We start from the raw sequence: 22497 nt of genomic DNA, 5'->3' as shown, positions 1-22497 counted from the left end.
TCAATAAAGATACAAGTGGCATGGGGTATCTGACTATCCGCACATTATTCCATGGTTCCATTTCCAAATACAAGGCTACGCCGTTACAATAATGGGTACCAGTTCTTTATTTGCAGGTTCTTCCGTAAGGCTGTTTCCTGTTCAATCAAGAGAAGACAGCCGCAAAATACTTTCTGATAAATAAGTGTTTCTTCACAACGAATGTAAACTGACAACTTTAAAAGAGAAGAGGAAAAAATGCAGGAGATGTCTGGAGGATGCTACTCAATGTTTTGAGCTACTTTTAACTGGATTTGTTAAGTGGTATGTATGGAATTGTTTCGTAGTTCCACCAGTTTGTTGTCTGCTTAGTTTTTAGTGCTTGCTTTTTTTTTGCACTCCCATTTTTCTTTTTTGACTCCTGCCTGGGGAGAGTGAGAATGACATCTCATCACTGGGGACTGCTGACCAGTAACACATTGATGATGTCGGTCACTTAGTACCAAAGTCTCTTCATACTTAAAATATCGCAAAAAGTTTCTGTATGGCACCACCACTTTTTCATCGATATGAAATAATTGTATCTACAAATTCTAATTCTAATTTACCTCAATAATGATATCCCTTTTTTTTGTAAAAATGAGTGAAAAAGTGGGGGCGCCATACAGAAAGTTATCCAAAATATCATTCATACTGAAATCATTTTGCCGTACCTAGGTCATTTCATACCCACCAAGTCAATTCGTACCGGCCCACACCCAAAATGGCCAAGTAATTTTGTAACCCCAAACACTGCAAAAAAAAAAAAAAAAAAAAAAATTCACCCAATCAGATCACTTTTATTGATATCGGTGCCCGGTGTTGCGGATGTGTAAGCGCGACAAGTGCTTTTTGGTCAATGCAGTTTCTTTGCTCACAGCACCAGCACAGCGCCAGCCACCACACAGCGGAACGTGAATCAGCACCAGAAAACGAGAAGCGCAGCAAACGAGTAATGTGGTCATCCCAGGGAATTGTATCAGCTCTCGTGATTAAGCGCATCAGTAAACACCATGACCCTCCATGGCTCAGCGATGTCCATCGAGCGATTGCCAGCTCCATAAATTACTACGTTTGTTGGGCCAGCTTGCTGTTTATATTGCAAGACAGTGAATGATGGAACCAATGGTGCAATAGATTGTGTATTATTTTTGTGTATTATAAAGAACAATGTATTTGTTAAGTTGGTGTAAGAGTCCAGGCTCCGCAGGAACCAACGGTGAATATACCAGCAAATACAAGGGTGCTTATTCAAGATGTGTGATGACTACCAAGCAGGGAGTATCAACTGCCCTGGTAAAATCCTGCAAACACCTCACCGGACCATCAACGCAGGCTTCAGGCTTGCAGCAAATCTAAATCAAAATTTCCTTTTCTTTTCAGGACCACACACCAACAAAAGAGACTAATCTGCTTACAAGTCTTGTTTTTTACGTTCACAAAAATGTTGTAATTTTGAAGTTTACCCACCACCAATATAATAAAAGCTAATCTTTTCTGATAAAAAAATATCAAATTTTTTACAATTGAATCAAGAACTTTCTTTTTCAAGAAAAAAATGGTAATTGAATAGGGCTCTTTTCTGATCAATTAATAAAAAATGATAAAATATGATAAAATTTGATAAAAATTAAATCAGAAATTTTGTTTTGAAAAAATAGTATTTTAATTGAAAAAGATTGCTGACCATTGAGATTATAAAAATGAATCCTTCCTGACCAGGCCATGTTCTTAGCATTTAAACAAGTACCCAACCGGGCTAATAAACTCTGGGTTTAACTTGCCCCAAAAAAGTTTAAATAGCCCTGATTTTAAAAATGTATCTTTTTGATGCATTGATGGTAACAATCACAACCAGTAATAATAATAGGCAAATAAAGTTACACTCGACCACTAGCAAATAAATTATAAAACATTTTTAAAAAAATTAATATTTACATTTGATTTGAAGAAATGGCATTTTAAAGGCAGCTGGACACTATTGGTAATTACTCAAAATAATTATTAGCATAAAACCTTTCTTGGTAACGAGAAATGGGCAGAAGTTGATAGTATAAAACATTGTGAGAAACGGCTCCCTCTGAAGTGCCATAGTTTTTGAGAAAGAAGTAATTTTCTACGAATTTGATTTCGAGACCTCAAGTTTTGAACTTGAGGTCTCGAAATCAAGCATCTGAAAGCACACAACTTCATGTGACAATGGTGTTTTTTTCTTTCAAATTTATCTCGCAACTCCGACGACCAATCGAGCTCAAATTTTCACAGGTTTGTTAATTATGCATATGTTGATATACACCAAGTGAGAAGACTGGTCTTTGACAATTACCAATAGTAGTGCTGGGCGAATAGTGAAATTTTGTTATTCGGATACCGCTGGCCAACTATCCAAAATTAACCGGATATTCGAATAGTTTTTTCGCCACTAGAGGGCGCTGTTTAAAAAAAAAATTTTTTTTGCCGCTAGAGGGCGCTGTTCGTTTGTGAATGAGATCTTTTGGGCGGATTGATATTAGTTTTAGACAGTGTCACTCGGTTCATTCATAAAAATGACCGGATCTAATTTAAAGATGGCGATTTGCTTTTTCTTTTGATCGTGATTGACTCTACGTGAAGGAAAACTTTTGTAATCTTTGAACAAATTACGTCAGAAATGTCATTGTTTTAACTCTTCACGGAGGTGAGCATAGTTAAATACTTAATATATGCTGTTTTATGCTGTCTGAATAGAAGTTTCATAAGGATTCAGACAAAACATTCATATCAGTTGTCGCCCGACGTCCGCGGATATTTGGATATTAAAGAATATCCGGTTACTCGGTTGTAATTACAGAATTATCCGGTTTGTAAATAGGTATTCGCGCCCTATGCGGATATCCGGTTAAGAAAAAAAAGGCATTCGCGGTTACGGATAGGAAAACCTATTCGCCATTAACCGGATATTCGAATAATTCGCCCAGGCCTAACCAATAGTGTCCACTGTCTTCAAGCAATAATGTGTAGGTTACACAGTTTTGTGTAGCTCTTGCAGGGCAAGTTGAGAGGTGGTGTTAGGGTGAAAGGTTGCTGACTATAATAGCAAACCTGAAACAATAACTTCGTAAAAAAAAGAAAGAAAACAAATCGTGCTTAAAGGAGCTTTCTTTATGGGCAGGTTGGCGGTATTGTTAAATTTGTTAACTTACCTCTTATTTCTGCCCTTAATAATACTTTTTTCATTAAAAACTAATCCATTTTTAATTTTCGTGTTTTTTTATTTGAGGGTTTTATGGAACTTCTTTTTCAATAAAATCTTTGTTTTCTAAAATAAGGTCCAAATGTCATTCCTAATAATATAATTTGATACCATAAATTACACATTTTAATCATTTTCACCATACAAAATCTGTATGAAGACAGAGTTGAATGTTAACTACCAGCAAAAGCCCCATCAATCAATTTGTAAAAAAGTGATATACCATGAACACCTACATGTATTAACCATTCGGGCTTAAATGTCAAACGTGAAAGCTGTCAAGTGCTCATTATTTTCAGACGCGGGTTTCGTAACCACGCATCTGATTGGGTAATTAAGTAGGATGCGAGGCCATGCAAAATTGAATGAGATGACTCTAATGACATATCCGTAGGTAATATGAAATAAAAAAATCACATTAAAACTTCCTGTCTGCCTGTTTAGCACTGTCCACCTCTCTGGTTTAACAATCGTGCGGTTGCTTGATTTCATTCTGTCCTGTCAGTGGTTGTTGATCAACTGTTACACTATGTAGGAATTGAAGTCACATTACTTTCGCTAGTCACATGTGCTGAACATGTTAATTACGATCCTATAAGCTAGAGTAGTACTGTAGTCCAGTCTATTTTCTATACCATCTGCCCTGGTAATTGTTAAAAAGCAGGACGGTTCTTTTCAGAACTAAGAAGTCTCCCGAACCTCCGATTATCTACTCCGCGGCAGTATTAAAAGCGATACAGTTCTCTAAGAACAAACTCTACCTGGCAAGTAGATACACACATGGTGTTACCGCAAACGAAATATACAAACATACATGTAGAATACCCTTTTTTATGTACATGTACCTAGATTGATTTCCAGAGATGTGCGCATTATAATTCCAGATCATTTATAATATTTTTTATTTATCTTGCAGGAGCTGCAAATTCAAGCACGGCGGAGACTAGCAGACTTGACTGTACACAATTTGTTGGCAGCCCTCTTTAAATATTTTGGATAACTCTTTGGAACAATAAGGGACCATTTTGAAAATCATGTGTTTGGAGCAGCCAGTCTGAAATATGGAATATTTGTCAATCTACAATGTGTTGATGCAGCAATTACACGTGCCAGTTTTGTGCGAATAAACTTTGACTAGATATACTTTTCTGATCAGAAACATTTTTGAAACGGAATAGAAAGTAAAACACTTCACGCGAGCAAAATGGAGGAGACGGTGAGATACATCGCTGCGTTTCCTTACAAGAAGAAGGCTCCACAAGATATTGAGATGCAAGAAGGGGACATAATGCAAGTGAAGAATCCCACTAAGATGGCTTGCTTCAAAGGGACCCTCGAGGAGCCGACAGGGTGGTTGGAAGGCGTCAACATGAGAACCCAAGAAAGAGGAATCTTCCCGGGGACGTTCGTCAAGTACTTTGTAATGCCCCAAGAGGTCCCCAGAGTTGACGTCATGCGAGACAGTGCTGACTCTATAACCAGACAGTCTATAACAAGTAAGTATCCATTCTACAAGCATATAAATCCTATTCTGGCATGTATGCTTCGTTTTGAAAGTGCATGGGCACCAAGGCATTTTCTCCTGAGGTGAAGGGTACCCTCTGAAACGAATTGTAAATTTCTACTGGAACATTTAAAGGGCATGGGTGCAATCGCCTTTGTTGCCTCTGTGAAATATCAGGCCTGCCTATTGCTGTTCTTTTTACTCAGCTCTATGTTTTATTGGTGCCCTTTGATGTGGAAGGTTCCCCCCCCCCCGAAGTAGAATGAGACTCTAAAGCTCTAAACCTTGTGGCACATTTTTATAGGGTTTCACAGGCCTTGAGTTAACCAACAGCACCCACAGCAACTGTCTTGGTGCCCTGTGCTTTTTGCTTTGGTGACCTTTGCGAAGTTCCACTGAGACAATTTTACATTGTCCTAATGAGGTATACTGTTGTCCCCCTTTAAGAGTAAAATTTAATGCCTGGTGTGCCGGCCAAGTGGTTTAGAATAAAAGCATCAAATTCAAAATCTGGAGGTTTACAATTATCAGGGAGTGGGTTCAAATCCTGGTCATGACACTTGTGCTCTTGAGCAAGATGCTGAACTATAATTCTCTTAACTTACATGTAGGGGTGTACCTACAAGGGTAGCGTGACGATGGTATTGTATTTGAAAAAGCCTATTGGAGCACTCTGGCTAACCTGGCTGGACATTGTACAGGAAGCTGCGAAAGATTACAGGAATGATACGGGCCCAAATAACCAGACCATGTTATGTAAAGTGCATTGGTACGAAATTTTAAAATGCGCTACATGTAAAAGAACCTTGTGTTATAGTTTTTAATATTATACATTAATTGGCGGTGCAGTCATCGGTTGTCAGCTTAGGCAACATGGACTGGCCCTGGAAGATGGTTATCCCCTTCTTAAGGAATTTTTTTTATACAAACATAATTTTTATACATGGCACCTCTGTAGGGTCACACCCTGTGAGCACAAGACAGCTTCCCCAAAAGTTAGTACCTCGCTCGCCAACGGCTACCAAATCTGTCCAGAAGCAGAGGTCACCTCTAGATCTGTCAAAGCAGTTTTGGGATATTCAAAAACCTGGTATTGTATTTTCTTATCATGTACATATCAATTGAGCAAACTAGTATTAAACCTGCTTTGATGCTGGTGGTAGTGGGGGCTGCTCTCATTTGCCTTGTTGAATGTTGGTTGGAAACTGAGTTTGCCATGAGTTCAGGGTTTTCACCAAGTTAGCATATATCGGTCATTCTGTTGCTTACCAATGTGCGTAAACTGTGGCCAATAATCCATCCCCACCCTAGCCATTAGGACTCTTTCCCTGTACACAGATACAGAGTCCTAACTATTGAGGCCCGTTTCTGGGGCGGAAAGTTTTCAAAGCTTCATAACTCAAATCTTACCTGCAACAAGCCACTAATTATAACAGATTCACATTCTATGGCGGCATACATTTTTCTGCGGTGGGCTTTGGTCGTCTTATAATGTTCTTAACAAATCCGTCATTTTCGTGAAATAATGCAGCTCCCAAAAATTCCTGTTTTGATCGTTTTCTCACAGTGCTGCCGTGATGAGCATACGCGTATACATTCGCGTGCAAGACGCATGATGCAAGACACATGAATTCTTGGCCACTGTATCTTTACTGCAAATCGTTAACACGCAAACGCAATGTAAGATTTGTGCGGCTTGCGTCTTGCGTACACGTACGGCAGACTGTGAGAATACGAACAAAAATGGGAATTTCTTAACGTTGGGAGCTGCATTATTTCATGAACATGACTGATTTGTGAAGAATATACATGTATGATGACCAAAACCCACCGCAGAAAAATATATGCTGCCATGGAATGTGAATCTGTTGAAATTACAGGTTTCTTGCAGGGAAGACTTGAGTTATGAAGCTTTGAAAATTTTCCGCCCCAGAAATGGACCCTGATATCCAGGACGTCACTGTAGTACAATACGAAAGTGTAAGGGCCAGGGCTATCCCCACCCCAAAAAAGGGAGAGCTTTTAAAAGTGGCTTTTAAAATCAAGAGAAACACACCAAGTAGAAAACTTTCAGAATGCTTAGATTTGTACAAAATGCCCCATAGTTTGAAAAATCGATCAAATGGAAAACAAGAGATATGACATGCTGCATTAAGCCAGGTTCATACTTTTGATTTTTTGACGTCACATGGCCGTCTTCGCAGCAAATGTTTCACGATGTTGAGCGTAAGTCATCTGTTCGCAGGAAGTATAAACCGGCTTTAATCATGAAAAGGACACGTCATCTTGTAATCAAAAATTATTTCATACCTCGCATAAATTACAAAGTGGTAGCTGTCAATGACATCTAAAACAACATTAAAAGTATCCCTGCTTCCCAGTGCCCAATTTCATAGAGCTGCTACGCACAAAAATTTGCTTAGCATGAAAAATTACCAACCAAATTTCCACGTAATTTTCAGGTTTTGTAAGCAAACAAAAGCTGAATACCAGTGACAAGCACTATTCAACAAATGGGAATTTGGCGGGTAATCCTGTTTTTATCAAGGAAGAAATTTCATGCTTAGCAAATTGTTGTGCTTAGCAGCTCTATGAAATTGGGCCCAGGTTGTATTGTAAACTTGGGTGTGATCCATGGCTATGGCTACACACGGCAGAAACTTAACAGGTTCAATGCCTTCTGACAATGACAAATATTTCCATGTGAATTGCTTAATTGTCTGTGAGAAAGTGACGCTCTGCAATTCAACATTTAAACAAGTTCTAAAAGCCCATTTTTCTCCTTGGGCCCCCTCTCTTTGATTTGAAAAGCCAATTTACATATTCCCCCTCGAAATAGTCTGAAAACCTCTGTAATCGTGCTTGTAGCTTTTGTTCAGGGTAGCGGTACTACTAATATAAATGGTTTGTTGTTTTGCTCACTGCTTACATTTATAGCTTTTTTAAGTAATAGGCTAAACCATTTAAGGGAAACAGTTTTTCTTGTTGATTATGACTTGATATTTCAAAGACAATGGACACTGTTGGTAATTGTCAAAGACCAGTCTTCTCACTTTGTGTATCTCAACATATACATAAAATAACAAACCTGTGTAAATTTGAGCTCAATCGGTGATCGAAGTTGCAAGCTAATAATGAAAGAAAAAACACCCTTGTCGCACGACGTTGTGTGCTTTCAGATGCTTGATTTCGAGACCTCAAATTCTAAATCTGAGGTCTCAAAATCAAATTCGTTGAAAATTACTTCTTTCTTGAAAACTATGTTACTTCAGAGGGAGCCATTTCTCACAGTGTTTTATACTACCAACCTCTCCCTAAGTTTTATGCTACTAATTTTGGGGGAGTAATTACCAATAGTGTCCACTGCCTTTAAAATCTGTTACATCTCACGTGACCTCAATTTCCTTGCTGATTGAAAAACATTTTCAATGAATTTCAGCAGAGATTGTGTTGACAGGTTTTTTCCAAGTGGGTCTTTAAGGTATTTTGAAAACTATGTTACTTCAGAGGGAGCCATTTCTCACAGTGTTTTATACTATCAACCTCTCCCAATAACTCGTTACCAAGTAAGGTTTTATGCTAATAATTATTTTGAGTAATTATCAATAGTGTCCACTGCCTTTAAACCAAATGTTGCATCCCGTTAAAGAAGGTCCTCCTGTGATTTATATTTTGCGTGAAGAAAAGTTCTCCCTAGTCAGATTCTGACATGTTAAATTTGCATCAGGAATAAATAATACCATTGTTTTTTTACCCTTACAGCAATGTAAAGCACTGTATACTCACCACTTTGCTCTGAAATGGCAAAGACTGTGGGTTCGAATCCCACCCTTGTAATATGCAAAGTTGACTTTTTTTTTCACAGGGTTCGGAAAAGTACTGAGTATACAATGCTTTACACACATCAGTGTACGGGTCAAACCCCCAAAATGTGGAAAAACTTAAACAATGTATGTCATGTGTCCATGGGTCGATTTCACAAAGAGTTGGGACTCGTCTTATCTCGAGTTAGGACGAGTAACTCGTCCTAACTTAGGATTAATCTTAAGATCTGCATGCTACAGTGCAGGGTTGGGACTCGTCCTAAGTCCTAAGATTAGTCTTAAGTTAGGAAGAGTTTTGTGTCATATGTCTAAAGTCCACTTGAGACTTTTTTAACATGCACAGGGGATGATAAAAACTCAATCAACTTGAAAGTGAAAGCTCGAGATCTGTGTACAATTTGACTCCATGGTCTGATAACACACACACCTTTCAACTTCAATGTACATGTATGTATGTACATGTACATGTACAGTATGATTCAGAATGCCTTATGTACAGTATTACATACATCCCCAGGGTATTTTAAATCTACACTAATTGCAAGTTGCTGCTAAAAGTCACTGTGAATAAAACATAGAGTTATATGTAAGAACTAGAGGGCCCACTGGCCTATATACGCGTTCCGGCATGCGCTCAGGCGGCCATTTTCTAAGTTGACAAAACTGGCATACTCACAGCGTGTGTTTGTGCGGCCATTTTGTTAGTTGAACAAACAGCATCACGTGAGCGTTCAATGAAAAAAAACATCAAACGTGTATTTCATATTCAACGCGCGTGCATAATGACGCGCTTGTCATCTTGCGGTCCCAGGGCGTTTGTGCACGAAGCATCACTCGTGCACCCTCTAGTTCTTATATTAACTCTATGGAATAAAAGCATTACTCGAGAGAAGATAGGCTCATTAATATTTATGAACCCCCTTGAGGATTGAACGTGTTGTGAATGTATTGATGGAACGATCCAGCGTTTGTTGTACAAAACTGACAAACCATGCTGTAAAAGGTTACATCTGCTGTTGAGGGATTTTAGTAAGGTTCCTTGAACACAATGACTTTGGGCATTACAAAATTTCTGCAAGTAGAGAATTTTGTGTAGTAGGTCTGGACTGTCGACAAAATTTAGCAACGTTTGAGGAGATTCCACACGATTTCACGAGGGGTCTTGGTTGGACAGTCCAAATGTCATTGATTGTCCTACCTGCTATTAAATTGCTGTCATGCGAAATTGACTTTTAAAGGGAAAAGAGGAAACATTCACTCGGATTGGTTTCCATTTTTTGCTCTGTAAACAGGCGAAGGAAACAGGGTGTTGAGATTAATAGTGGGGGGGGGGGGGGGTCATGCAAGTTCAATGTTATTCCCATTTCCCAGTTGTGTCCTGCCATACTGGAGTCTTGGTTAGTTTTGCACTGACTGCACAAGGAAATAAAATATACGCCAACCTTTATGTCATACCATTGCTTTCTACTCAGTCCAGAGAGGTCAACATATAAGCTTCCTTGATGGTAGTACTGTAACTTCAGCGTATGTTTTAACCTTGAAATCAAGAATGGCCCACTCAAAGATCACGTTTTGAAGAAAACAACAAATTGCACTGACGATTCAATTAGCTTCTTTGTGACGTTTTGGTATGGACACCATACAGTTGTAGAAGTGCACTGTTTGGTTTGGGATTATACAGCCCAATTAATCAAAATCTAATTAGTGTCATATAAGCATTGTGTCCGACAGTGAACAATTTCACAAAATGCTGCACAAAATGTACCAGACTTTGCTACTCAAAATTAGCGTTTAGCGTGCACAGAACATATTCCGGCCAAATATTTGTAAAGCCATCGCAAAAGACTCTGCTAGAGGGTCAAAACTATTGTTTGCATTTATCATACAATGTACACAAACATGTCGGTAAGCTCCTTTTGGTTGGTAAGCAGTTTGCAATGTCAGCTAATTCTCTCAAATATTTTGCTTTGCGAAACTGCTGGGCGAATTCGTTCCCCGCCGCCCACCATATCTCATAAATGGTTTACTGTGTTTGTCGTAAGTTTCTTATGACTCAGTAGGCCTATGTGAGCAATACCAGCTCCATGAAAATAACCCTATCAACATTTGTATTTAAGAAAAGCCACTTTTTTTTTTTTTTTTTTTTACCCATACACCGATGTGTGTTAGCACTGTATACTCAGTACTTTCCCGAATCCTGTGAAAAAATATCACAGGCATGTTACTCGGGTGGGATTCGAACCCACGACCCTTGCAATTCTAGAGCAGTGTCTTACCAACTAGACTACCGAGGTTGCCCGGCAGCTAGAGGCAGTTCGAATCCTATGTTTTGGCAGCAGGTACCTCAACGATATAATAGATGTTAAATTTGCATCGGGGATAATGAATATTAATTTTTATATTTTTATAATAATAATAACAATAATGGAGTCTTATATAGCGCCGGTATCCGCCACCAAAAGGCGCTCATGGCTCTCGCTCAGGATACAAAATAAACAGTTCAAAAGAATGGAACAGAAAAAGTTTGTAGAGAGTCGCTGGTCATTGTTTAACTGCAAAGAGGTGGGTTTTGTGGACAGTTTTGAAAGAAGATGTTGTATTTGCAGTCCTGATGTGGTAGGGAAGACTATTCCACACCTTCCCCGCAGCACCCATACATGTACACCGATGTGTGTTAGCACTGTATACTCAGTACTTCCCCAAGTCCCCAATATCACGTAGGCATGTTACTCGGGTGGGATTCAGCTATTGTCGGCTCTCATGCATGTTGGGTAATAACATACCACGCCAGGCAGATTATTCACTAGTCGTACATAAAACAGGCCTGTTTGCTTCATTTTTGTAAGGGCAAGGGCACCAAGGCAATTTCTCCTTGGTAAAGGGCACTCTAGTGTAAATAACTAATGGAGCATTTCAAGGGCACCGAGGCAACGACCAAGTGGGGCATGGAGGCAATTGCCTTTGTTGCCTTCATGAAGTATCGGGCGTGGTATAATAAAGTTCCTGGACTTTTTCATTTCATAAACCAAGGTCAAAATGAAGGATTCACTTCACTTTGCCTTTTCCCTAAAGAATTAAATTACAATTGACTGTCAGATCTCTTCCTCCACGTAATATTGAATGTGTTTGAGACCTTTGCACCGTGGTGGCAAAACGACATAACGTATTATGTTTCACCTGTGTGTACTTAACCACTAACTTCCTGGTTATGTACCAATTTATCTTTGTACAAAACAGAGTTGGGCGAAGGCATTTAAACACCTCCAGTCAGCATGGTCAGAAGTTGATTTTTTTAATGTGCAATATATGCTGAACAAACAGTCTTAAGGTTGAAGGTTGGGGGTGGGGGCTAACAAACTCAAAGATGGGCAAAAGGAGGAAGTAACGAGTATTACGGCCTGATACCACGGAGGTGTATACGGAGGCGATTGCCTCCATGCCCCGTGGCCATTGCCTTGGTGCCCTTGAAATACTCCAGTAGATATTAGACTTTCCTCATAGGGTGGGTGCCCTTTTACAAAGGAGAAAATGCATCATGGTGCCCTTGCCGTTTCAAAAACAAAGCATACAGGCCTGCAAGTCATGTCACAAGGAAATGTATAGCAAACCAGCTCCAGGCTATCTCAAAGCAGAGAACTCATTGATTCAAAATTCATTTTTTGGGGTAGATAGTTAGTTGCTGCCTGAATAATGTATCTTTTGCTGCCGTAGTATTCCTTTTGTTGCCAAAGTGTTCCTTTTACTAAACAGTGCAGTTGGTTGCCTGCAAATTGCCTGTGTTTTAATGGCCTTAAATGCCATGTCACACTGGTCTTTGAACACTACCAAAGGCGTCCAGTGCCTTTAAAAGACACTGGACACTATTGGTGATTGTCAAAGACATGTATTCTCACTTGGTGTACATCTACTGCTACTTTACTACTCGGCAAAGTCCCATGATGGGATATCACGCCAAGATGCGCATAACATGTGAAATCTGTAAACAAAATTTGACTGAATTGGTGATTGAAGTTGTAAGAGAATAATTAAAGATGAATCACCCTTGTTGCACAAATTTGTATGCTTTCAGATGCCTAAAAATATTAAAAGACTTCAGGCCTGAACCCTTTTATTATTTGAGTAAGAAATTACCTCTTTCTCTCAATCATTGTTAAAAACTACGTTACTTCAGAGGGAGCCGTTTCTCACAATGTTTTATATTATAACACCCCTTGCAAGTATTCTGCCTGCTCATTGGTTTAGAGCGCGTCACATGACATGTCTTAGTTTTGCTAGACGACGGCCGTGTGCGTCGGTTTGCCATGCGCTAGTCCGAAGACTAGCACACGGCGCCGTGCGCTAGTCCGACAGACTAGCACACGGCGTGCAGTACCCAGACGTCCGTTGCGTGTGCGAGGATGATAAATTAATAGTCTGTAACCATTTCGGATTGCACGACACTACATGCAACACAGTAAGTAAAAGTGTTTGCAATCTGTATTCGCGTCGTCCGTGGATTGTAGCATTCAGGTCTGTAACTTAATAATAGTACAGTATTTAGAAATGTTTGGGGTGTTATAAAACAAATATTGACTGCTTTTACTCGTGCAATGGTTTAAAACTATGACTCCCTCGGTGATCCCTGGAGCGTTCTATTTTCCCGATGCGAAGCCGAGGGGATCACCTCGGGAGTCATAGTTTTAACCATAGCACTCGAAGCAGTCAATATTTGTATACTATCAACAGCTCTCCAATGCTCAGTACCAAGTCAGTTTTTATGCTTATAAATGTTTTGAGAATTACCAATAGCGTATTTAAGACACCCTCCAATACCCCTGTTCATAAGCGAGTGGAATTGCAAAATGCTTGAAGAAAGGTTAAGACTTGCAGTAAGGGTCAGTATTCATTACATCATATTTCAAAGCGTGGGATTTTTGTTATAATGAGACTGACATTATACTTGTCACGCCAGAATTATTAGCCATTGTGTTGTGTGCGTTGGTCTCCATTGATGATTACAAGAATATGATGTACAGTTTATGTAATGACATTGAATGATGTAGCTCCACCCACCTGAGGATTGATGAGAATTTTGTGCAGTGTTTTGTGTTTTGACCGGTCCGCAGGGAAAACGAAGAAAGGGATTTTACGAGCCAGTTTGTGTATTAATTTCAATTTGCAAAGTCACTTTGACATGTTTGATGAGTTGCAGTGCTTTCAATTGCTTAGAAATTTATGCCTCGTTGCTTTTCATTGCCAAACACAATTTATGATTAATTACTACAATTACCAGAATTGCTTTTACTTTGTGTTGTAAGTATTAATTTTCATGACACCTGAACTACATGTAGCTAATTAGTAGGAGTGGGCCTAACGAGTCAATATTTTATGATATATGTATATAATAAAAAAAGTTTTGTGTAACAGGAACAAAGATGGCAGTTGTTAAGGCAAACTGATAAGAGCTTTTGAAAATAGTGACCAGTAATGGCACTGGATACGTTTAGTAATAACTCAGAATAGACCGATACATTATGTATGTATACGTTTAGCATAAAAAACTTACTTGGCGACGAGCACCAGAGAGCTATGAAACTACTCCCTCTGAAGCAACAAACTTAGCTTGTTGAGAAAAAGGTAAATAAAATATTTGAATCAGAGAAAGACTTCAGGTGAGAAGCCTTACTCAGGCATTTGAAAAGCCTTTGTTATTATGGTAAGCATATATATAGTTTTGTTGCGCTTAGCTACAATTTGTGCTTTTAAAACAGTTCTATGAAATTGGGCCCTGGATGTTCGGCCATTTTTCATGGTTTGCAAGTGCTGCAGATAAATCATCATTGTCGTATTTATCTGCTGTGTTTATAAATGCTATAGATCATGTAGATAATAATTTCTGGCAGCCATTTTAAGGTCCCAAACTGCCTGTGCGATGCTGAGCTACAGGTATCATTTTTCGTAGTCCAACGCCTTAGGAAAAAAACGCCCTCTCCTGGGTAAACTGTGGGGGCGCCCTTAATGCGAATCGACGGTATTGACATCGAGTCCCCGGTGTGTATTCGAGTCGCAGCTTTTTCCAGCTTGTCACATGATACTGTGTCATGCTTGGCGCAGGGGAAGCAACGCACTTCAAATCACTAGAAAAAAAACCAATGTGCAGTCACCTATGATTTGGTGTTCAAAGGTGAACTATCATTTTTAAGAATTTATACTGTATTCGTTAATGTGGGGGCTTTGTTGACTTAAAGGAACACGTTGCCTTGGATCGGACGAGTTGGTCAAAACAAAAGCGTTTGTAACCGTTTTTTTTTTAATGCATATGGTTGGAAAGATGTTTTAAAAGTAGAGCACAATGATCTACACAAGTTTGCCTCAAAATTGCGTGGTTTTCCTTCTACTGTGCGAACTAACATGGTCGGCCATTTATGGGAGTCAAAATTTTGACCCCCATAAATGGCCGACGTGTTAGTCGACGAGGTAAAAGGAAAACCACGCAATTTCGAGGCATGTTTGTGTGGATCATTGTATTCTACTTTTACAACATCTTTCTACCCATATGCATTTTATAAAAAACGGTTACAAACGCTTTTCAAAGACCAACTCGACCGATCCAAGGCAACGTGTTCCTTTAACAGGTTGTTTGTATAAAGCAAACTAATGCATAATTGATTTAAAATACCGGTATGTGTACATGAGGCTTACTAATGTGTCATGTCATTCCGTTAATGATAACTGTTAGTTGCAGATATCCGCTGACATTGATTATCGTATAAAAAAAGCAAAAAGAGACCAAACTAGGACAAAGTTGGTATCGTATGTTTGAAAAGCTAGGAAGAACGACTTCTTGAACTAGAGTTAGTCAGTCACGTTTACACAATTGTAAAAAATCATTACTGTCAATACATTAACTAAGCTTGGTTTTTGTTTTTCAGATTCTGGTAATGGTCACAGGCTAGTTGAGCAAGGATTGGTCACACCTGTTTTGTGCAAGCACTGTAAGTAAAAAGAGGTTTAGACTGGTCCCCTGGGCCCAATTTCACAAAAATTTGCTTAGCATGAAATTTCATCCTTGATAAAAACAGGATTACCAACAAAATTTCCATTTGTTACATGGTGGTTGTTACTGGTATTCAGCTGCTGTTTGCTTATAAATCATATAAGTCACGTTGGAAAATTGGTTAGTAATCCTGTTTTTATCAAGGGAGAAATTTCATGCTAAGCAAATTTTCTTGCTTAGCAGCGCTCTGAAATTGGGCCCTGTTCTTATCCGTAAGGATAAAAACGGTGGGTATTGGTTTAACAGAAGCAGGGATTTCATTGGTTACAATGATTGCATTTGATAAATGTGCAGTGACGTACATGTACTGCAAGCTTTCCATGGCCCAATTTCATAGCGCTGCTTAACGGTAAGCAAGTTTGCGTGCTTACTGTAGCAGAAAAATTTGCTTAAGCCTTTAGCGTATTTCACAGGTTAGCAGAAAAATTGGGCGGCCATATTGCGTGTTTACCGTGGATTTGCATTGTGACGTCATTTTTTTTGGTGCAGTAAGCACCGGAAGGTTAGCATGCCTTTTCGTGTGCTTACAGTTTAGCAGCGCTATGAAATAGAAATTGCACAGTAAGCACAATATCGGCCGCTAAGCCAGCGCTCAGAAATTGGTCCCTGATCTGTGATTTGATCGTTGGTCTGCGGTGATGTTTGGCAGCTGCGCTTTTGATCGTCTTAATGCGCTCAGCAATGTGCATGCTATATTTTATATACATAAGATTTGACTGCCAGTCTCCATGAGGCAGGGTGAAGGTGCTTTTAGACGGGGGTTGACGCTAGGCTCAAGGCAGACCTCTGGTGTAATTCACAAACCTTAAAGGAACACGTTGCCTTGGAACGGACAAGTTGGTCAAAACAAAAGCGTTTGTAACCGTTTTTTATATAATGCATATGGTTGGAAAGACGTTTTAAAAGTAGAATACAATGATCCACACAAGTTTGCCTCCAAAATTGCGTGGTTTTTCTTCTACTGTGCGAACTAACACGGTCAGCCATTTATGGGAGTCAAAATTTTGACCCCCATAAATGGCCGACGTGTTAGTCGTCGAGGTAAAAGGAAAACCACGCAATTTCGAGGCATGTTTGTGTGGATCATTGTATTCTACTTTTACAACATCTTTCTACCCATATGCATTTTATAAAAAACTGTTACAAACGCTTTTCAAAGACCAACTCGACCGATCCAAGGCAATGTGTCCCTTTAAAGTTTGACATCAGATGTTCAGGCTAAGAGTACTCAGTTTTCACTACTCATAACTCATTATTCATAATCTTTACTATTTACTCATTACCCATTACTCTTACTTGTTATTCTATTCTTTACTACTCTTTCCTTATTACTCACCACTCATTACTCGTTACTCGTTACTCATTACTTGTTAATCTTGTTCTACCCAGGTAATGACTACGTATGGGGCACAGGCAAGATTGGACTACAATGTGAGGATTGCAACCTCATGTATCACAGGACCTGTGGACAATATGCCAATAACTATGAATGTAATAAGAATTTAAGTGGCTACACGCAAACCAATAGGGAGATGGTAGGTACCGCAAAATACAGGTTCACAGATTAGGTTTTGTTCTGCAATGTGGGTGAAAAGTTGTTCAAAAACGAAAAAGAATCAGCTTTGAAGCACTGAGGTTTGGTAGTTGTCAAAGACCCGGGCCCAATTTCATGGCTCTGCTTACCGTAAGCACGGAATCGGCGCTTACGGAAGCAGGGAATTCTGTGCTTACGGCAAGCGTATTTCACGGGTTAACGGCGAATTGGGGCTTCTGCGCGTGCATACTCCACGTCACTAGGCATTCTACGCTTACAAGGCTAGCGCAGAAATTTGGCGCTTGCACGTAAGCGGGTAATCGTGATCATAAGCGCAGAATTCAGCGGTAAGCAAAACCATGAAATTGGGCCCAGTTCTCACTTGGTGTACCCCAACATACATGTATGCATAAAATAACAAACCTGTGAAAATTTGGGCTCAATCTGTCATTGAAGTTGCAAGAGAATATCAAGAGAAAAAGCACCTTTAGTTGCATAACTTTGCTTTCAGATACATAATAAAAGGCTTTAGGCCTGAAGTATTGTCTCACTAGGGTGAAAAATTACCTCTTTCTCAAAAACTGCATAACTTTGGAGGGAGCAGTTTCTCACAATGTTTTTTTACTATCAACAGCTCCTCATTACTCTTTACCAAGTGAGTTTTTATGCTGACATTTTTTTGAGTTGTTCCCAATAGTGTCCAGTCCAGCCAATATTGACGGCAGTATACATTGAAACTGTAGAAATCACATTATTTCAACCTGCACAGCTGTGTGTTGCACACACTCTGTGGACATTCCTCTATTCTGTGCACTTTAGAAAAACGTATGCTTCAATACTATAGAAAACACTGTGTGGACACGTGTTTCCAGTGCCAATATGATGTGGACTTCTTTTGTTCTTAAACACTTAAACAATTTTATGCTTTGACTTTGTAAGGTCTTACAATACTTTAGAAAACACTGTGTGGACACGTGTTTCCAGTGCCAATATGATGTGGACTTCTTTTGTTCTTAAACACTTAAACAATTTTATGCTTTGACTTTGTAAGGTCTTACAATACTTTAGAAAACACTGTGTGGACATGTGTTTCCAGTGCCAATATGATGTGGACTTCTTTTGTTCTTAAACACTTAAACAATTTTATGCTTTGACTTTGTAAGGTCTTACAATACTATAGCAAACACTGTGTGGACATGTGTTTCCAGTGCCAATATGATGTGGACTTCTTTTGTTCTTAAACACTTAAACAATTTTATGCTTTGACATTGTAAGGTCCTCCAAGATTTTAAAATATTTCTGCAAATCAATTTTTCCGCAGTTATTTAGTTTCCTTTTTTCTTCTTCTTCAGCCAATGTTGAAATGGACTGTTGAAAATGTCTTGAATTGGATGGCTGTAACTCATCTGTATCGCTACGCCGATGTCTTCAAGAAACATCAAATAGACGGACAGTATCTGATGGAGCTAAACCTGGAGAAACTTGAGGTAAAATAGCATCATCTTTAAAGGGACACGTCGCCTTGGATCGAGTTGGTCTATGAAAAACGTTTGTAAACCATTTGTTATGAAATGCAATAGTTGGAAAGGTGTTTTAAAAGTAAACTTTAAAAATACGCACAAATGTGCCGTGAAATTGCGTGATTTTCCTTTTATTTTGCAAACCAACACGGTAGGCCATTTTGTAGGGTAAAAAATTTTGCGTGATGGTGTTTAGTACACCGAGGTTGGCACCCGAGGCGAAGCCAAGTGTGCCATTGGCCAGGAGTCATTTGCACTGGTTGAATTCGTTCAAATAAGCTTGAAATCTGGCTACTACCAGTTTGAAATTGGACCTTACATTATTTTGCGTGACTCAATTTTTTCGTCTATCAGTGTGCCTTGTCCCACAGGCACTCAATCAATTTACACATTAGGTCTCTGATGCTCACCGGATGCCGTGCATAATGGTCTATTGTTTAGGGAAAACATAACTGGTATTCGTTATCCCTGACGCAATCATGCATCAATAGAATTGTAATTATCAAAAATGTTCTGATTACCGGCGCCCCATGAGTGTCCTTTATTAACACTATTATTATTACAATTATCGGTGGAAATTGATGCACTTCAATCATTGATAACGGAAGTAAATGTTGTGTCCCTAGGCGATAGGGATAAAAGACGACTTCAACCAGCAATGTATCCTGTATACGAGAGATGAACTTGTGAAAGGAGATTCCAGACAGCATGGAGTTAAATCAGAACCAGTAACGGAAGGTAACAGTCGGCTTATAATCTAAAATCGAACATTCCTTTCATCATGTGAATGACTTTTGGAGTCCTTTTAATTTTTAATGGAACTCAAATTGATACTAGTGAAAGAAGGTACACATATTGAGAATTAAACGACACCCTTTCTTGGTGATATTATATACATTTTACAATGACAAAACTAATCTATGCCCCTTCCGACGTTTTACTTGATTTCCTTTTTGGGTTTAACATTTTATTTTCCTCATGTCATGTATACCATTTTTTACATGTGCATTTAAAAAATAAAAAAAATATATATAAGAAGCATTGCAGCTGTTAATAGTGTCAAACATTCCGAGAAAAAAAAAACTCCCTTCAAAGAACTGTGATTTGATAGACGGGGATTCAAACACATAAAAAAAAAAGGGAAAGAAACAAAGTTTCTCAGACAGTCTCTCAGATTGTGTATTTCATTATGGATTACTCTTGCTGCGTGAACATAACCGCTTCACATTCTCGGCACTACATGTATCTGAAAAAGCACTACAACCTTTTCACAGTATTTTTTAAGTATTCAAACAAACCAAATGTATAACTTTTCTTTAAAAGGCATTGGACACTATTGGTAATTACTCAAAAGTGTCCACTGTCTTTAAAGGCAGTGGACACTATTGGTAATTGTCCAAGACTAGCCTTCACAGTCAGACAGTTGGTGTATCTCAACATATGCATAAAATAACAAACCTGTGAAAATTTGAGCTCAATCGGTCATCGAACTTGCGAGATAATAATGAAAGAAAAAAACACCCACGTCACACGAAGTTGTGTGCGTTTAGATTGTTGATTTCGAGACCTCAAGTTCTAAATCTGAGGTCTTGAAATCAAATTCATGGAAAATTACTTCTTTCTCGAAAACTATGGCACTTCAGAGCGAGCCGTTTCTCACAATGTTTTATACCATCAACCTCTCCCCATTACTCGTCACCAAGAAAGGTTTTATGCTAATAATTATTTTGAGTAATTACCAATTGTGTCCACTGTCTTTAAAGATGATGAGCTAATAGTTGCAGCTTTGGTGTGTTTTCTATACAGTGTTGTACCCCTCCTCGCAGCATAAACTTCAACCGAGCACATTCTCAACGCTACAATGGTGTGACCAGTGTAGGAAATTCATGTATGGAATGACGCATCAGGGTCTAAGATGCACAAGTAAGTCGTAAAAGTTTTCAGGGCTGGTGTCTCAGTTTCCTCTTCTTTATTTCTTCTATAATAATAATAATAATAATAATAATAAAACCGTTCTTATATAGCGCATATCACTGTGAGGTCCCTATGCGCTGTAAAAGGAAATCAACAATTATTGTACAAAGTAAACAGATATGTTTTCAACCGGGTTTTGAATTGTTCTGATGTCTCAGCCTGTTTAACAACCTCTGGAAGACTGTTCCATAACTGAACTGCTGCATATTGGAAAGAGCGGGAACCGTACGACTTGGTTTTGATAACTGGGGGGGGTCAGAAGGGATTTATTTGAAGATCGTAGATTCCTGGTTGTTTTGTACTCCTGAACTAAGCTTTGAAGATAAACAGGGGCAATACCATGGATACATTGATAAGTCAGAACCAAAACTTTAAAATCAATTCTAGCCCGTATTGGTAGCCAATGAAGGTCCTTAAGAATGGGTGTGATGGATTCCCGAGTGCGAGTTCTGGTGACAAGTCTTCAGATGGGACGTAAAGCCCTTGGTCCCATGTGTTGTGTAATGCATGTAAAAGAACCCAGTGCACTTTTCATAAAGAGAAATGGTTCGCCCCGGTGTTCCTGGCTGTGGCTGCTGAATGCGCCGTAGCACCTTGTAAACCCTTATAAGGTGCTAACTAATTGGGTCTCAAAAATTCATCACTGCAATTACCTATCTTTCTGAAAGTTTGTATATACTCAGCGCCTTGAGTACCTTGTTTGGTAGATACGTGCGCTATGTCATGTAAAATATAAGGCTTCGATATTATTATTATTATTACTCATGTTATTATTATTTTGCATTTTATAAAGCCTGTTACATACAAATGTTGATGTCACATATTTTCAACAAATAATTTGCATCAGTTGACTCCGTTTAAAGGATTTGGGTGCTTTTTCAAAATGTCCACAGATTTACATTAAACTTACAGGGTTTGAAGTTAATGTGTAGTTTTTTAGAAATGAGTAAAACAAGTCACAAAATAATTTTCGTCTCAGGAAGATGAAAATTATTTTAGCATTCAAAACACATTAACCAGTTATGATATTATACCAAAACCTTAGCATAACTGGTGTTAACATGCTTAAACTGAGACGAAAATTGTTTGTTTTACACATTTCTCAAAAACTACAGCACCTCAGTAGGTAAAATTTCAAGGGAAGCTTTCTACTATCATAGTCTTCAATCTGTGTAAGTTTAATGTAAATCTGTGGACATTATGTTTTGTGTAAGGAAAAAGTACATACATAGACCCTTTAACTCATGGGAAACATTCGCTGCGAAAACAGTCGGGTGACAATAAAAATGTTTTCGCATCCCCAGGAAGTACGAACCGGGCTTTAGTCAGCAGACTTTGGTTCAGGGCAATTTCATGGAGCTGCTTCAGCACAACAATTAGTTGAAGGGCATACAAATTGCGCTCACCAGAAATAGGTTACGAGCCAAAATACCTGCTTGGTTTTGCTAACGAAGTTTCAAATCTGTAGAGCCTGCTCAACCATGGAATTTATCCATCTACAGAACAATTTTGTTTTACCAGAAAAAGTACTATGTAATGTTGGTGACATACTTCAAGTTTGTTTTTCCAAAATACTATTGTGTGCACTTTGTGCTGTATGAAGTTTGGCAAAACAATTGTTTCTACATGAAAATGTTTTACTAGCCAAACACACTAAATATTGCTTAAAGTTTTTCAGCTAAGCAACAATTAGCAAGATACCAATCACCGATTCTAATTTGGGTAATTCCTGGCTGTTAACCTTAATCTGGGTAAAATTCCACTGCAGTAGAAATGTCACATAAAAATAGTCAGCTAAGCAAAAAAACAGCAGAATACCAGTTGCAGCTGTGAGATATGCTACGTTATTTTGGCT

The 22497-nt window shown here is 38.8% G+C and overlaps 1 protein-coding gene across 2 annotated transcripts in view; it reads left to right on the top strand.

Moving 5' to 3' along the window:
* Positions 1 to 114: 114 nt before the first annotated feature.
* LOC139946062 (phosphatidylinositol 3-kinase regulatory subunit alpha-like) overlaps positions 115 to 22497 on the top strand; it is a 43400-nt gene continuing 21017 nt past the window's right edge. Inside the window, exons 1-8 of one of the 2 annotated variants that reach the window (XM_071943659.1) lie at positions 115 to 303; positions 4167 to 4746; positions 5713 to 5844; positions 15490 to 15552; positions 17004 to 17149; positions 18501 to 18635; positions 19295 to 19406; positions 20475 to 20591. In XM_071943659.1, coding sequence (XP_071799760.1) covers positions 4455 to 4746; positions 5713 to 5844; positions 15490 to 15552; positions 17004 to 17149; positions 18501 to 18635; positions 19295 to 19406; positions 20475 to 20591 — 997 coding nt within the window. In that variant the 5' untranslated portion in view covers positions 115 to 303; positions 4167 to 4454. The remainder of the gene's footprint in view (positions 304 to 4166; positions 4747 to 5712; positions 5845 to 15489; positions 15553 to 17003; positions 17150 to 18500; positions 18636 to 19294; positions 19407 to 20474; positions 20592 to 22497) is intronic. The other variant, XM_071943660.1, reaches the window with a different exon arrangement.

The sequence above is a fragment of the Asterias amurensis genome, chromosome 13, assembly GCF_032118995.1.
Source record: "Asterias amurensis chromosome 13, ASM3211899v1".
Classification (NCBI taxonomy): domain Eukaryota; kingdom Metazoa; phylum Echinodermata; class Asteroidea; order Forcipulatida; family Asteriidae; genus Asterias; species Asterias amurensis.
The sequence above is the reverse complement of the archived record's forward strand: the minus strand, read 5'-3'. Positions and strand labels throughout refer to the sequence as shown.